General features: G+C 42.9%; 1 protein-coding gene across 3 annotated transcripts in view; it reads right to left on the bottom strand.

The window, feature by feature from the left end:
- Positions 1-17,091, bottom strand: part of ATG4B (autophagy related 4B cysteine peptidase) — a 46,998-nt gene that overhangs the window by 8,501 nt on the left and 21,406 nt on the right. For 2 of the 3 annotated variants that reach the window (XM_050965611.1, XM_050965610.1), the window contains exons 4-8: positions 8,271-8,369; positions 7,024-7,125; positions 5,558-5,630; positions 4,613-4,692; positions 658-854 (exon numbers count right to left, since the gene is read on the bottom strand). In XM_050965611.1, the coding sequence (XP_050821568.1) occupies positions 658-854; positions 4,613-4,692; positions 5,558-5,630; positions 7,024-7,125; positions 8,271-8,369 (551 nt within the window). The remainder of the gene's footprint in view (positions 1-657; positions 855-4,612; positions 4,693-5,557; positions 5,631-7,023; positions 7,126-8,270; positions 8,370-17,091) is intronic. The other variant, XM_050965612.1, reaches the window with a different exon arrangement.

The raw sequence follows: 17,091 nt of genomic DNA, 5'->3' as shown, positions 1-17,091 counted from the left end.
ACGTTGTTCCGAATATTCTTGGGAAATGGATGAGAGAATTTAGCATCCACGTTGCTGAATCCAAGCACAATTCAGTGAATTCAGAGTGCCCATACTAACACGGCTGAGGGACTGACAGCACTGTTAGAGCAAGAAACTGTGCAACCTTCTTCACAAAGTCAACGTGTGCCCCTCAGAACCTGATCTCTGCCAGTCTCGGCTGCTCCAAAGGCTGGTCTGGAACCCCAGAGTTCTGCTCACAGCACACACAGCTCTGACACCATAGCTAGATGTGGACTTGCAGCACATAGCACTTAAAGCTCAGGCTGCTGCCAAGCAGACTGGCAGTCATCTTGAATGCTCTGGTGGCTTGGACTGGGTACAGACACAAGTAGGGACTGACATTAGACCATGGGTAAAATTCTCAGAAGCACCTCAATCTCATTTTCAAGAGTGACTTAACCACTTTGGCTTTTAAGTCCCATTGACTGTCAAGGAGACTTAGGCACCTAAACACCAATGTCTCTCTTGCAACTGGAACTTGGGCACTTATGAACATTTTGCCCCAGAACCAGTTTTACACCTGACCTAACCAAGACTTATTCCTTGGCTCTCAGCAGTAAAACACCGGAAAGTCAGCTTGCCCATGGCCATGCCAAACAGCACTAATTCCCCTACCTTTAGTGTTTCAATATAAGCTTCATTGATATCTGTGAGTCCAAGGCGAAGAGGTATCAGCAGCACCAATGGTTTCCATTGCGACAACCTATCTGTAACCTCTGCTCCATCCGGGAACCCATTATAGAGCAGGTCTGACTCCGCAGCAGGGAACACTGCAGCCCCAGCATACAAGAAATTGGACTTGCACAACCTTCCTACAGAAAAGGAGCAGACAGACACACAAACACAAGCAGAAATGGTTTCAGGAAAAGCATCAAACAGCTTATAGTCCTTGAATACTTCTCCCCTAACTCTTCCCCCCCCCACACCCCGCTGCCACCTCAGTGCTCAACAGAAACTGCCATCTAATTTCTCAGAGCTACATGACACTTAAATAAGCAGCTGGTTTAAAGAGCAAGCACTTTGCTTGAGTTATATATTCTCTCCAGAACCCTCTGGTAAAGTTCACATTGATGTAACCTTGTTTTAGAAATACTGTACATCAAGCCTTTTACACCAAAGCACTTAGAACACTCATGGTATGTCTACACATCAATAAAACACTTGTGACTGGCCTGTGTCAGCTGACTTGGGCTTGCGGGGCTCAGGGTCAGGGCTATACAACTGCAGTGCAGATATTCAGACTCAGGCTGGAGCCAGGGCTCTGGGACCCCATGAGGGGGGAGGGTTCCAAAGCCGCAACTCCAGTCCGAGCCCAAACATCTACATTGCAATTTTAGAGTCCCACAGTCTGAGCCCAAGCAGGTGTTTTATTGCTATGTAGACATACCCACAGGGATCACTTGGGGCACCATTAAAAAGCAGCCATCTTTACAGCAGCAATGCAAGAACCAGCAACTGCCCTGTGCCAGCAAGATTAAACAGTACACTTGTGAGGAGAGGCAAAACAACTATGCAACTGAAATCACAGGGAGAATTTAGGTAAAGGAATGTAAGTGCTTGAGTTGTAATTTGGTCAGGACACTGGGGCTGAACACAGGAGGTCTTCATCTTAATAAGATACAAACGGAGCATTAAATAGCCACACTAAGAATCTTACGGCGACCCTTCAGGGTACTTAGTCTTCAAAGACAGACAACACAAGATTTCTGGCAAGTATTCTTGCCAAGGTCAGGCAGGCCAGATGAAAGGAGTCCAAGAGACAATTCCAGGGGTATCCAAAGTTGGAGTGTTCAGAAATTCTGGAACCTCAGTTAACTAAGATCCCTTAAAACAAAACACATCTGCATCAGCTCTGACAAACCATGACAGTGTCTTTACAAGCAGAAGAGTTGACTACGATTAAGGGTAGTTCAAGAAAGCTTTCAGTTCTAATACCTTTTTTCGGTTGTCTGGTTCCAGACAATAGCTTCCAAGCAATCCCAAATTTTCCACTCCATGAGACCTCCCAGCTTGCACCATACCAGTGAGGATATTGACAAGTGGAGTCTGCCTAGGAGGGTAATGTGAGGGATGCTATCAACACAATGCATGCTGTGAAGTCAGGGATCATTCAGAAGCTACTTTAAGAGCCCTAAGGGGAGTGGAGGAGAGAAAACATTATAATTGGGAGGCACTTTACATTTCAAGGTGGCTTTGTGTTTTAACAGTGACACTTAGCACAAACAGCTGTCTATTTAGAGTATTGTACAAATACTAATCCTCACAGCACACCTGTGAGGTAAGCACTGAGTACCCCCATTTTACAGATGGGGAAACTGAGGCAGAAAGTTTAGCCAGGTTGCTGAAGGCCACCCAGCAACTCAGTGACAAACAGATTTTCCCATTACATGGGAGTTTCTGACCCCTACCCCCAATAACACTTCTCTAGGCCTTACTGCCTCACTTGCTAAGTCTACCGCACCTTAGAAAACTGTGGTGTTATTTTATAGTAAAGTGATGCAGATTAACGAATGTAAAGCAAACAGAAAAGATAGCCCAAACAAGAAGCTGCAGCCATGTATGGCACAACATTTGTAAGTACTTGCGGGCATCTGCAGTTCAAGCAGGGCACTTGTTTCCCAGACCTATATCCCAACTTGACCAAGAGAAGGTGCTATAAGGACACAAAGCATTCACAATGCATAAATGTCTAGCTGGCAGCCAGTATCAAGCAGAGTGCCTCAAGGGTTTTGTCCTGGGGTCGGTTTTGTTCAATATCTTCATTAATGATCTGGAGGATGGCATGGACTGCACTCTCAGCAAGTTTGCACATGACACTAAACTGGGAGAAGTAGTAAGGATAGGATACAGAGGGACACCTGAACAAATTAGAGGATTGGGCCAAAAGAAATCTGATGGAGGTTCAACAAGGACAAGTGCAGAGTCCTGCACCTGGGATGGAAGAATCCCATTCACTGTTACAGAATAGGGACCGAGTGGCTAGGCAGCAGTTCTGCAGAAAAGGACCTAGGGGTTACAGTGGATGAGAAGCTGGATAGGAGTCAACAGTGTGCCTTTATTGCCAAAAAAGCTAACGGCATTTTGGGTTGTATAAGTAGGAGGGACATGATCATTCCCCTCTATTCGACACTGGTGAGGCCTCATCTGGAGTACTGTGTCCAGTTTAGGGCCCCACACTACAAGAAGGATGGGGAAAAATTGGAAAAAGAGTCCAGTAGAGGGCAACAAAAATGATTAGGGGTCTGGAGCACATGACTTAGGAGGAAAGGCTGAGGGAACTGGGATTGTTTAGTCTGCAGAAGAGAAGAACGAGGGGGGATTTGATCGCTGCTTTCAACTATCTGAAAGGGGGTTCCAAAGAGGATGCATCTAGACTGTTCTCAGTGGTACCAGATAATAGAACAAGGAGTAATGGTCTCAAGTTGCAGTGGGGGAGGTTTAAGTTGGATATTAGGAAAATCTTTTTCATTAGAAGGGTGATGAAGCCCTGGAATAGGTTACCTAGGGAGGTGATGGAATCTCCTTCCTTAGAGGTTAAGGTCAGACTTGACAAAGCCCTGGCTGGGATAATTTAGTTGGTGGTGGTCCTGCTTTGAGCAGGAGGTTGGACTACATGACCTCCTAAGGTCCCTCTCAACTGTTATATTTTAGGATTCTATGGAAGGAAACATTTGGAGGCACTTGTTTGTGTCATACTAGGTATATGAATGACTGGGCAGTACAGCTTTTTGTTTGGGCTATTTGCAGACCCTTCTCTAAGGTAATTCTTCTATCTGAATCCATTTATTTTTTCACCTGCCATCATTGGGTTAGTGGACTGATCTGGCCATCCTGTAAAACTTTTCGTATTTATTCCATACCCTTGGAAGCATTATTTGGTTTTCCTTCCAAGACTTTCCTGCCAGCAGTCTGAAAATCTTGTCACTCTTATTGCAGCTATTTGCTCTGTTGCATTACAAATCACTACCTGGATTTAGCTACTTGCAACCATTCTGTGCTTTCATCCCATTTATAGTTCTAAAATTCTTTATCTTTGATCTCATGTGCTCCTTATGTCCCAGTCTCCTTTAAACTGAAACTTCCTAACAGTGCTTTGGGTTTAAGTGATTTACTCATAGCACGTTCCATTTGTTGTCCCCCGTATTCATTTGGTTCCTGGGTCCAGTGGTCCCTCCTGCTAGGCTGGGGGAGGGGCCTTTAGAAGTGGGCAGGCACAACCTCCCAGGTTTTCCAATAAGGCTGTGTAGACTTCCAGGCTTGGCCCGAGCTCTGGGACCCTCCCACCCTGCAGGGTCCTAGAGCCAGGACTCTAGCCCAAGCCTAGAAGTCTACACAGCAATGAAACAGTCCATCACCCCAAGACCTGCACACCCGAGTTGGCTGGCACAGGCTAGCCGTGGGTTTTTCTTTGCTGTGTAGGCCTACCCTTTGGTTCTAACCCACCTGGCCGCGGTTTTGGACAGGGCATTTACTAAAAGTTTGATTGTGTTATACTGCAATTGATCTTCTGGTTCCTTCCATACATCTTGCAGCCAGGGCACACAACTTTGACTCCATCTGTTATACTTACTGATTTCTCCCATCACTACAGTGTTGTCCATGGCTACGTGCACTGCCAATGAGCTCCATGTATCAAAAGTGGCAAGTTTTCTACAGGAAAGAGAGAGAAGTAAATAGAGGACTAACAAGGCACTAAGCAAAGGCATGGTTCTAACAGAAGAACTTTCACTATTTCCCCTATAGTTTTCATAAAACAAGATACTGAACTAGAGAAGATACTGGCTTTCACAGTTTGTGCCTGTCCTACCTCCTCTGAGTAGAATTCACTGCAAGAATTCATAGCTGATGCAGTCAAAGCAGGGAGGGAAATGCTGTAGGGAGAGAAAATGCCTCTAACCTACAGTGGTGATTGAACAACAGTGCAGTATTATCATGTCCAATTCCTGCAGATAACAGCATACTCCCACGCAACTCTCTCCCTGGGCTCACCACCATAAAGCCCCAGTGGGAAATAATTTTTTAAAAAAAATAAAGGTTTACGCTTTATTCTGCCACTGCATTAGTCACTCAAATGGCGAGACTGCCTCTGTCCTTGACTCTTAAGGAATGCCACTGCCGTCAAGGTCTGCAAAGGCCGTCCTCAGATGTGAACACAGATTCAGAGATGTTAAACACAAGCAGAGATTCCAGCAGCAAGCCCAATACCTTGCTGGGCCTAGAGACAGATTCTTGGAGACTGTCCTCAGTTGGAGTTCACTTGTCTTTTTGGTCCACCAAGCCTGGGAGCAAGGGGTAATGTCCATCTCCTCTCTCAAGTTTTTGCCCCACTGGGATTGATTTCACAGGGAGTTGGGAGACAATTTAGTTGGGACACCACACTATTCAGCACAATTGCTTTTATACGGCACACTACATCCAGAGACTTGGGCGATGGGCTGTTTGATTGACTGAAAAGTAAAAAAAACTACCCCATTGCATTGCACAGAAGGAATAAAGGGTAAAGCCCAGAACTTACTTGAGCACTTGTGCAACTGTGTTTGGTCCGTACCACTGGCCTATCGATTTGCCCTCTCCAACTCCCATCTGGGCTGCACCAAGTAGACACAATCAAATTAGTCAGCAGCCGCCATCAGTTACAAAAAGGATTTTACAGGGAAAGCTACAAGCTTGGGTCTCGGCTACACTAAAAGGTTAGGTGAACCCAGCAACATCTACCAGGGGTATGAAAATTCCACACCCTCGAGTGATGCAGTTAAACTGACCTACCTATCCCCAGTGTTGACAGCACTATGTAACAGAAGAATTCTTCCCTCAACTTAGCTAATGCCTCTCGGGAAGTGGATTACCTCACACTGACAGGAGAACCCCGTCATCATAGGTAGTGATTACACTGCAACGCTACCGCTGTAGCACTGCAAGTGTAGACAAGCCCTTAGACATGCTTTGGAGTCAGATCATGCCATCTTGCCTAGGGTGTGCTGAGATCATAGTACCTCATGTGACCATAACAATGGCCCTCCCAAGTCAATTAAGAAGCCATATTAATAGGCTCCAAAAAGGAGTCTCAGCCATACTCTGCTGGAAGCAAGATCGATTCAGGGCTCAGGAATGAGACAAAGGGAATTCCTAAAAAGGCTAAGAACTGCAGATGCTTCAGAGGATGCTGTTTAGAAGCAATTCTATTTAAAAGACGCCTGATTGTTCCTGCCACCGTTCCTGCTGTCTAACTAGGAGTGCAGGTGCTTAGCTCCTCCCAAAAAACATGCCCGTTGCCATTTTTGCTTTGCTTTTCCTTCATCCTTAGAACACTTGCACCCAGACAGGATCTTTGTGGAGTTCATGAGCACCTCCTACTCATTTCCCCACCTGATGCAATCTTCTTGCTTGCAAGATTCCTATGTAGCTGCTGTGGGCATGACTGTCATCATATTCTCTCTCCCGTCTTGAGACGGGCAAATACAAGGGAGATAAAGATACTGGCATTAGGCTGACAGGATTTTCGTGTCACAAATCCTTCAACCCTTAAAATCAATAACCTTAGTTTTAGGCAACACCACATAGGAAGCAGTGCTGTATAGATTTCATTCATACACAGCAGCACAAATACATAGAAGCTTATCTGAACACACTTTACCACAGACCTTGGCAAATTATTTGTACTATCAATTCTCACAAGTAGGTTACTTCTGAAGTTGCTGTGCTACTAAAATAAACCTGAAGAATCTGTTGCTGTTCTGTAACATTCAGGGAAACCCAGGGCAGGACGCTCCTATCTAGGGGGGGGAGGGATAGCTCAGTGGTTTGAGCATTGGCCTGATAAACCCAGGGTTGTGAGTTCAATCCACTTAGGGATCTGGGGCAAAAATCAGTACTTGGTCCTGCTAGTGAAGACAGTGGAATGGACTCGATGACCTTTCAGGGTCCCTTCCAGTTCTATGAGATATACCTATCTCCATTTATTTATTGACAACTGCCTCTTACCTATCTGGTGGATGGAGTAGTAGCTGTCTTTTTTGTCAATGAAGGCATTAAGTATGTTGAAGTAATTATCCGTCTGCCTCTTCCCTTTTTCCCACCTCCAATCTAAGAGATACATGAGAAAAAATAGGTTACATATTAGTATACTTCTCCATATGTCACTGCTTAGTAGGATTTCCTTAAAGCTATGAGTCAGAAGTCTTATTGCTAGGGACCTGTGAAGATCCCCAAAAGGACCACATTTAACACAAGTAAAAGGGTCTTTTCAGAGGTGGGAATTGAAGACATGGTAAAAATCAATTCCAGAACATGCATTGACCCTTCTCTGTCAGGATGCATTGGCTCCCAAGGAGAGGGAATACCAATGTGAAAAATCTCAAACACCCCTAAAATCCTGCAAGCGTGAAAGAACATTGGAATTTCTAGTGCCCAGAAAGTCTTTGCAGAAGTGGGACAGTTGGTTTGGGAAGGACAGGATGCCAGTGCCACAAGGCGTCTCCTGCCAATCCACAGAACTTTTAGCAGCAGCAGCAGCCACAGAGAAGACCATCACGAAGTGTCAGCTGGCTACAGTTGTCACTTCTAGAAAGGTGGGATTCAGGGAGAGACCTGAAGGCATCTCAGTAGAAAGTTAAAAAATAAAACTAACAGCTGCTTATCGCACAGCAATTTTAACCAGCGTAAACGTTTCAGGCATGTAAGCCTGGGAAGTTTGGGGCTCTCTCAGCTAGCCCTTTCAGGGGTCTCAAACATGAAATGGCATTCTGCTCATCTTGGGGGATGGCAAAGAGTTTGCAGTAATTTTAAAAAAAGCTCAGCAAACAAAACCATGGTCTAACAATCAGTAGAATATCTGCAGGCTGCCATAGCAATAAATCCAAACGCTAGGGTGTTTTCCACCCCAAAATGACATGACCTTGTCTCCAAACACCCACTGGTACAATGGAAAGCAAGCTGCTCCATTGGTGCAGAAGAATTTACAAGATTTTTTACTGGCTAGCACAGCCCTTGCCAATTGTCCATACAGATTTATTGATTCTTATTTGGAAGGAAGAGATGCTAGTGAAACTCACTGGGATGTTTCCATTGGGGCTGCTTCATCATCTAGCTCTTCAGGTGAGAAGAGCTAGAGAAACTTTACATGGCGCCCACAGCAATTTCAAGTTGTGCCCTCTCTCTTTGTTGCCCTAATAAGTGCACCATCGTTTGGACTGGCTCTGGACACCTCCCTTAAAAATGCAATGATTTACCTCTGCCTAAGTGCTGGCAGACCAATGCCTGAGCGAAGATCATCTGACCACACCTCAACATGCAGCCCCAGCCGGTATCAGATGTGGGGCCTGTTCCTCCTGTAGTCAAGCAAAACAATCAGAACAGAATGTAAGGGTTAGACCAGCTGTCTAGTCACAGTGCAATACAATAGCAGGTGAGGGAGGGAGAACTTGGAGCTCTCTAGGTATGCAAGGTGGGTGTTATGACAACAGAGACTCATCTGTCAGATGATGCTGAGGAATAAATACAGATTTGACAGGCAAACCCTACCACCAGACTTTTAAGAAAAATAAAGCCAGACACTTACAGAAGACAGGGGTGCCTTTCAAGTAAATATGCAATTTAGACTGGGGAATGAGACATGGGATCACACCAGCCCTCAGGCATGGGTCTGTGAACAAGTCTCCAGCTCAAGCTACCAGAAACCTATTTATTTATTTCAGCTAAAGGCATTTTATGGACTATTCTCCCCATAATCTTCACCCAGATCCTACACCTGCTAAGGCACTTCACCATGAAAACATGGCGAGGACTCTCCACAGCTGCTGATGGCTAGACAAGGTTCCCAAGTGAATATGGAAATAAGCCAAAAGACAAAGGGTAATTAGGCTGTTAGTTCATGTTATTGGTATGCAGAGGCTAAAAGCCAAAAGACTTTAAAAGCACATCCTATGGCAGAACTTCAAAGAAAGCTGCCACTTCCCCTCCCAGATGAGGCCATTGCACAGCCAGGTGTTAAGATAAAGTTTAGAACGCTGAGAGTGACCAGAACTAGTGGGCTGGTTTTACAGACTCAGCTGCTCCTTGATACACTGGTAGCATGAAATTTTTGCAACTATTTTCTCTTCTCTCTGGTCACTTTATATCCAGGGTGTAGGGAGACAAAGTAAAAAAGCCAAAGAGGAGATCCTCTAGAGGTCACAACCCAGACTCATGCCAATATGTTAGATCAATTTATCAGCAGAGCTCTCCTTTAACCAGGCTTGCGGTCTGTCACTTACAGAGGACTCAGAAACATGCTAGGTGATGTACAGAACAAATGCATTGCTCTTGTCTTCAAAAATTTGCAATCAAATTTTAGATGTCACAATGGATGGGAGCAGCCAACAATGGAGAGGATAGCAGGGAGATGGGGTGAGAACAAGGTTTACAGCAGTAATAAGATCAAATGGTTACTTGAGTATAGCATGGGCACATCTTGGGGCTTCCTTGGAAAGTCATTGCTTGCATGGAAGCAGCATAGAAAAAGCTGCACAGATGGGAATGGAATAAAGAGTGAAAGCGCTGTTGAAGCATACATTTAAAGAGCTGTGAAAGCTTGTTGGGCCACAGGCACTTTATCTCGTGCTTCCCCTAGGTACCTTTTTGGGGGTCCCTGCTGTTTCACTAATAGAGGAGGAAGTTTGCATCTGTGGTCTTGCTATTGTCTACTGTAAACTGGGATAACATTAGTCAAGTTCATAAATTAAGCCTGTAGAAGTTTAAGTTAACTGATATTCAGGGGAACAGAGACACAAGGTGTGTGAGGTAATTTTTTTTATTGGACCAACTTCTGTTGGTGAGAGAACTTTCGAGCCAGGCAGAGCTCTTCGTCAGGTCCTCTTCTTCTGCCATCCCTGCCTCAAAGAATTTTCACAACAATGCTGACACCACTCACAATGACTACATCCCCACCAACAATCATAAGAAAAAAAACCACCATCTGATTGGGCACCACAGAGCAGATGAAACTGCACTCATGATTATTACATTGATTGCTTCAGGGAAAAAAATTGACTGCAAAATCCTTAAATATCACATCCACCATAATCTCTCCACTAAGAGGACACCCATTCAGTCCATGAAATCTAACCACAAGATAACGAACAAGCCATCAGATCAAACCACGGTAGTCCTCAACTGTGATGTCATCAATAAGGCCAACTGACAACTCTCCACCACCACCTACTATAAAGAACTGAAAGACAACCACACGCCACAATTTACCCAGAAACTTAGGGATATCATCAAATCCTTCCCAAAACAATTTCGAGAGAAACTCTACAACTTCTCCCCCCAGAAACCCACCTCAGGGACCTTCTACATTCTTCCCAAGAATACACAAACAAGAGAACCCAGACGTATCCATCATATCTGGCCACAACACTCTTACTTAAGGAATATTGGAACTCACAGAAACCATCCTCAAATCACTCACCAAACTCACCAAACCACAACTTCAACAACCACTACACGTCCATTAAACTCTTTCTGGAACACTCCCACATTAGTATCAACTTCCTGGATAACAACCGGCTTCAGCAATGGAATCCTGCAGACAACCACACAAGAAACCTACAGACCACCACACCTACCTTCATAGATCTAATGACCACCCTTAATACACCAAGAAATCTGTTATCTACAGCCAGACACTCAGATACCACAGAATATGCTCTGAGGAGAAAGTCTGGGATATACACCTTAACACACTTAAAACTGCCTTCACCAAAACAAGGACATTCCACCAGAGAAGTAGATCGCATCATGGAATGGGCCACCCAAATACCCAGGAGAGAACCTGCTTCAATACAGAAATAAACGTCCCTAGTCATCACCTACCACCTCATACTGAAACCCATATGGGGTATCATCATACTACAATCCATACTCAATGGGGATCCCATCTTGAAAGACATCTGTCCTGAACCCCTACTTCCAGGATTCAAACAACCCCCCAAACTCTCCAAGCTCATCATCAGAAACAAGCTCCCCACAGACCAAAACATACCAACTCAAAGCAGCACCATCCCTTACCAGAACAGATGCAAAATCTGCAGACATAGCTCCACAGCTAAAATGATCAACACCCACCCCTCAACATATATTTTTTGAGACCCATGGATCCTACACATGCCTATCACAACATGGAGAGTTGGCAGTTTTTCAGAGGGACACAATTAAGGGCCCAAAAGCAAGCTATTCCGATGGGTAGGAAAGATAGAAATTGTGGCAAAAGACCACCTTGGATTAACCATGAACTCTTGCATGATCTAAAAAATAAAAAGGAGTCATATAAAAAATGGAAAGTAGGACAGATTACAAAGGATGAATATAGGCAAACACTGGAATGCAGGGGCAAGATTAGAAAGGCAAAGGCACAAAATGAGCTCAAACTTGCTATGGGAATAAAGGGAAACAAGACGACTTTTTATCAATACATTAGAAGCAAGAGGAAGACCAAGGACAGGGTAGGCCCACTGCTCAGTGAGGAGCGAGAAACAGTAACAGGAAACTTGGAAATGGCAGAGATGCTTAATGACTTCTTTGTTTTGGTCTTCACCGAGAAGTCTGAAGGAATGCCTAACATAGTGAATGCTAATGGGAAGGGGGTAGGTTTAGAAGATAAAATAAAATAAGAACAAGTTAAAAATCACTTAGAAAAGTTAGATGCCTGCAAGTCACCAGGGCCTGATGAAATGCATCCTAGTATACTCAAGGAGTTAATAGAGGAGGTATCTGAGCCTCTAGCTATTATCTTTGGAAAGTCATGGGAGACAGGAGAGTTTCCAGGAGACTGGAAAAGGGCAAATATAGTGCCCATCTATAAAAAGGGAAATAAAAACAACCCAGGAAACTACAGACCAATTAGTTTAACTTCGGTGCCAGGGAAGATAATGGAGCAAGTAAATAAGGAAATTACCAAACGATACCAAACTGGGAGGGATTGCAACTGCTTTGGAGGACAGGGTCAAAATTCAAAATGATCTGGACAAATTGGAGAAATGGTCTGAGGTAAACAGGATGAAGTTCAATAAAGATAAATGCAAACTGCTCCACTTAGGAAGGAACAATCAGTTTCACACATACAGAATGGGAAGAGACTGTCTAGGAAGGAGTATGGCAGAAAGAGATCTAGGGGTCATAGTAGACCACAAGCTTAATATGAGTCAACAGTGTGATACTGTTGCAAAAAAAGCAAATGTGATTCTGGGATGCATTAACAGGTGTGTTGTAAACAAGACACGAGAAGTCATTCTTTTGCTCTACTCTGTGCTGGTTAGGCCTCAAGTGGAGTATTGTGTCCAGTTCTGGGCACCGCATTTCAAGAAAGATGTGGAGAAATTGGAGAGGGTCCAGAGAAGAGCAACAAGAATGATTAAAGGTCTTGAGAACATGACCTATGAAGGAAGGCTGAAGGAATTGGGTTTGTTTAGTTTGGAAAAGAGAAGACTGAGAGGGGACATGATAGCAGTTTTCAGGTATCTAAAAGGGTGTCATCAGGAGGAGGGAGAAAACTTGTTCACCTTAGCCTCTAAGGATAGAACAAGAAGCAATGGGCTTAAACTGCAGCAAGGGAGATTTAGGTTGGACATTAGGAAAAAGTTCCTGTCAGGGTAGTTAAACACTGGAATAGATTGCCTAGGGAAGTTGCGGAATCTCCATCTCTGGAGTTATTTAAGAGTAGGTTAGATAAATGTCTATTAGGGATGGTCTAGACAGTATTTGGTCCTGCCATGAGGGCAGGGGACTGGACTCGATGACCTCTCGAGGTCCCTTCCAGTCCTAGAGTCTATGAGTCTATGAAATCATCTGCAAACACTTGGAAGGTGGTAAGGTGATAGGGAATAGCCAGCATGGATTTGTAAAGAACAAATCATGTCAAACCAATCCAATAGCTTTCTTTGATAGGATAACGAGTCTTGTGGATAAGGGAGAAGCGGTGGATGTGGTATACCTAGACTTTAGTAAGGCATTTGATATGGTCTTGCATGATGTTCTTGTCGATAAACTAGGCAAATACAATTTAGATGGGGCTACTATAAGGTGGGTGCATAACTGGCTGGATAACCGTAGTCAGAGAGTAGTTATTAATGGTTCCCAATCCTGCTGGAAAGGTATAACAAGTGGGGTTCCGCATGGGGTCTGTTTTGGGACCAGCTCTGTTCAATATCTTCATCAACAACTTAGATGTTGGCATAGAAATTACGCTTATTAAGTTTGCAGATGATACCAAACTGGGAGGGACTGCAACTGCTTTGGAGGACAGGGTCATAATTCAAAAGGATCTGGACAAATTAGAGAAAAGGTCTGAGGTAAACCGGATGAAGTTTGATAAAGACAAATGCAAAGTGGAGCACTTAGGAAGGAACAATCAGTTTCAAACATACAGAATGGGAAGAGACTGTCTAGGAGGGAATACGGCAGAAAGGGATCTAGGGGTTATAGTGGACCACAAGCTAAATATGAGTCAACAGTGTGATACTGTTGCAAAAATAGCAAACATGATTCTGAGATGCATTAACAGGTACGTTGTGAGCAAGACACGAGAACTCATTCTTTCGCGCTACTCTGCACTGGTTAGGCCTCAACTGGAGTATTGTGTCCAGTTCTGGGCACCGCATTTCAAGAAAGATGTGGAGGGTCCAGAGAAGAGCAACAAGAATGATTAAAGGTTTTGAGAACATGACCTACCTAGGAAAGTTGAAAAATTGGGTTTATTTAGTTTGGAAAAGAGAAGACTGAGAGGGGACATGATAGTAATTTTCAGGTATCTAAAAGGGCGTCATCAGGAGGAGGGAGAAAACTTGTTCACCTTAGCCTCTAAGGATAGAGCAAGAAGCAATGGGCTTAAACTGCAGGAAGAGATGTTTAGGTTGGACATTAGGAAAAAATTCCTGTCAGGGTCATTAAACACTGGAATAAATTGCCTAGGGAGGTTGTGGAATCTCCATCTCTGGAAATATTTAAGAGTAGGTTAGATAAATGTCTATCAGGGATGGTCTAGACAGTATTTGGTCCTTCCATGAGGGCAGGGGACTGGACTCGATGACCTCTCGAGGTCCCTTCCAGTCCTAGAGTCTATGAACATTTGGTATACCTCATTCAGTGCACTAAATGCCCCAACCATCACTATGTGGGTGAAACCAATCACTACGCTCTTGAATGAACTCACACAGGGAAATGATAAGACAAAACCCCTTATCACCTGTGAGTGAACACTTTTCACCAGGGCTTTGGAGCGGAGCCCAGAGCAGCTCTGGAGCAGTGGAGCTGCAGTTTTTGCTTGGAGCTGGAGCAAAGCTCCAAAGCCCTTCTTTTCACAATGCAATCAATCATTCTATATCTGACCTATCAGTCCTCATCCTCAAAGGAAACCTGCACAAACACTTGCAAAAGATGAGCCTGGGATCTTAAATTCATTACTCTGCTAAACACTAAAAATCACAGACTGAACGGACAAACTGGATTTATAATTTATTACAACAATCTGTAACCCACTAACCCCCTCTTTTTGTCCTATGACTGCAGAGGTGTTATGGGGCACTCTACTTTAAAATGGTCCCTTAGAATGTGCTAACTACTTACACTAAATGATCTGTTCCACCTTGCATTTAGCTGCGACACGTGGAATACTTTTCCCAGACTGCAAAAGAGCTCTGTGTGGCTCAAAAGCTTGTCTCTTTCCCTGCAACAGAAGTTGGTCCAATAACAGATATTACCTCACACCCCTTGTGTCTCTAATATCTTGGGACTGACACCGCTACAACTACACTGCATTCAGGGGAACAAATTAAGTTCATCTAAGGTTTGTTTAATTTACATAGAGAGGTTGAGATCAGATTGAGACTTGCTAAAACATTAGCTAACCCTGATCTAACCTCAACCTTTTCCCTAGTGTAGACATAGAAGTGGAAGGGATTAACCTCTGTACTCAGTCAATGTTAACCTCCAGGAATCAATCTAAGCTTCAATGCAACCAGCTAGCCTGTATTAAATTGTGTCTACAGTAAGTGTTAAGGAATGTTTCAAATCCCATTAAATAACTGACTTTAAAGAATTGGAAGAGTAGACTATTCTGTACCATTGTTTCTAGCTCAAAATTCCAGATGTTTTGAGAAGTCTTATTTCTGAGTCAATAAATCACTATTCCATCGGAAGGGCACAGATGTATAATTCCATCTGCACACTATTAGGACCCTCTCTGATTTCCATCCCATTTTTATATATAAAATTACACAAGAAGAAAACAGAATCATCTTCAGGTAGAGAACCCATGAAAACTAGCCTTTGATCCAGAGGAGAATTTTCATTCTATCACTACAGTTCATCCCGTTTGCACATATTCCTAGTGTGGTATTCACAATTCCATGGTAGATGCTTTAAGATTCAAATTTCTTTATTCCATCTCTAGCTTTTATCTCAGCTCTTTGCTTCAGTTTGAGTACAATACAAATCATACAGATGTTTTATTTTCTATTTTGTATTACTTAATTTTGTGTTAAACATAGGAATTCTTCCAGCAATGGGAGAAAGTCTCCTACATACATCTTTGGGGTTTTTTTTTTAATCTATTGTATCAATAGTTGCCTTATTTCCAGGAGAAACAAATTTAATTACAGCAAGTGCATCAAGCATTAATTATTCTATCTACCAGTAAAATTTGGAGTATTCAACTCTCTATGAAGTGGAAATAACCCAATACTGTATTTGTAGGGATTGATAAGAACTTATTAACAGGGTGGATAAAAATTAATTATTTCTTTTAAAAAAATAGGTTTTTCCCTCAAAAAGCATTTTATCAAAAAAATCTGATCTTAATTATAATTATGTTATAGCTTAAAGATATCTCATCATGGAATAGAGATTATAAATTCTAATTCTATAGTATGAGACAATATTCATGTAATGTTTAATAAAAGTTTTGTCAATGAGTTCAAATAGTTCACAGATTAGGGACCAATTTTATAGGGTTCCAGGGGCTTTTGTATAGATTTAGGTTAATCTTTCTATCTATCCAATGGGACTCAGTGCTCACTCTAGAAGATATCAGAGATGCTTAGTTTTGCAGTTCTCAAACTGTGGATTTGTGTCTCCAGAGATAACATGCTTATCAACAGCAAAAATGTTTTAAATAAATAATATATAGAGGTGAGAAATAACAGACCTCAACCCTATTGTCCCTCTGCAAATTTGGGTACATAGAGTGAATCCCTTACCTTTCTCTAAAAGTGCAAAATTTCAAAAAATTCAACGAATAGAAGATTATTGGGTGGCGGAATAGATCTGGACAAGGAGAAGAAGTCTGGAGATAAATGTGAGAAGGGAGGAGCAGGCAGTAGAAAAAAGTGAAACTGTTTGAGCAGCATATTCCAGAAGTCTTGAGCTCTTTGAGTGTAGCCTTCATTGATTTGAGATCTACCATACCATTCTCTCACTAGAAGGGAAAACCTATAATGGCAGCAGGCTGTAAAAGAGACCCAGTTTGGTAATATTTTAATGAAGTTCCTCTTCCTGTGGGTAAGACAGGCATGTGTGCAAAATGCAGACAGTGCAACAAAGAAATGCAAGGCCTGGCTGCCTGAATGAAACAAGGCCTGGCTGCCTGAATGAAACAACATCATGAGAAGTGTTCCTTCTCAGGAGGAAGCTGAGTTGAAGATGATGAAAGCAACATGTCTGAACATGCAGGATCTTCAGGTTGGTCAACTTTTTTATTTCATACTTCTGTCTTAAGGACTGCCTGTCTTCTTCCTTATGGACTATTCTTGAATTCTCATGTTTGAGCAAAAAATATATAGTTAGTACCATAGAGTAACATCATTTTAGATGCAGTTGCAATAAAAAATAAATAGCTGAAATAGGTAGATCTTCCTTTTACAATTTCACCTTTAAAGTAGTACTGACTGTGAATGCAATGAGCAATACTAAATGAGCAATATGGTAATAATAATTAAATAACTGCATTGACTTATTTTGTTTAGGAGAATCCATCCTCAACATACAGAATTCTGAAGACTATCCACCTTCAAGAGCACC

Source organism: Gopherus flavomarginatus, chromosome 8 (assembly GCF_025201925.1).
Source record: "Gopherus flavomarginatus isolate rGopFla2 chromosome 8, rGopFla2.mat.asm, whole genome shotgun sequence".
NCBI classification, from domain to species: Eukaryota; Metazoa; Chordata; order Testudines; family Testudinidae; genus Gopherus; species Gopherus flavomarginatus.
The sequence above is the reverse complement of the archived record's forward strand: the minus strand, read 5'-3'. Positions and strand labels throughout refer to the sequence as shown.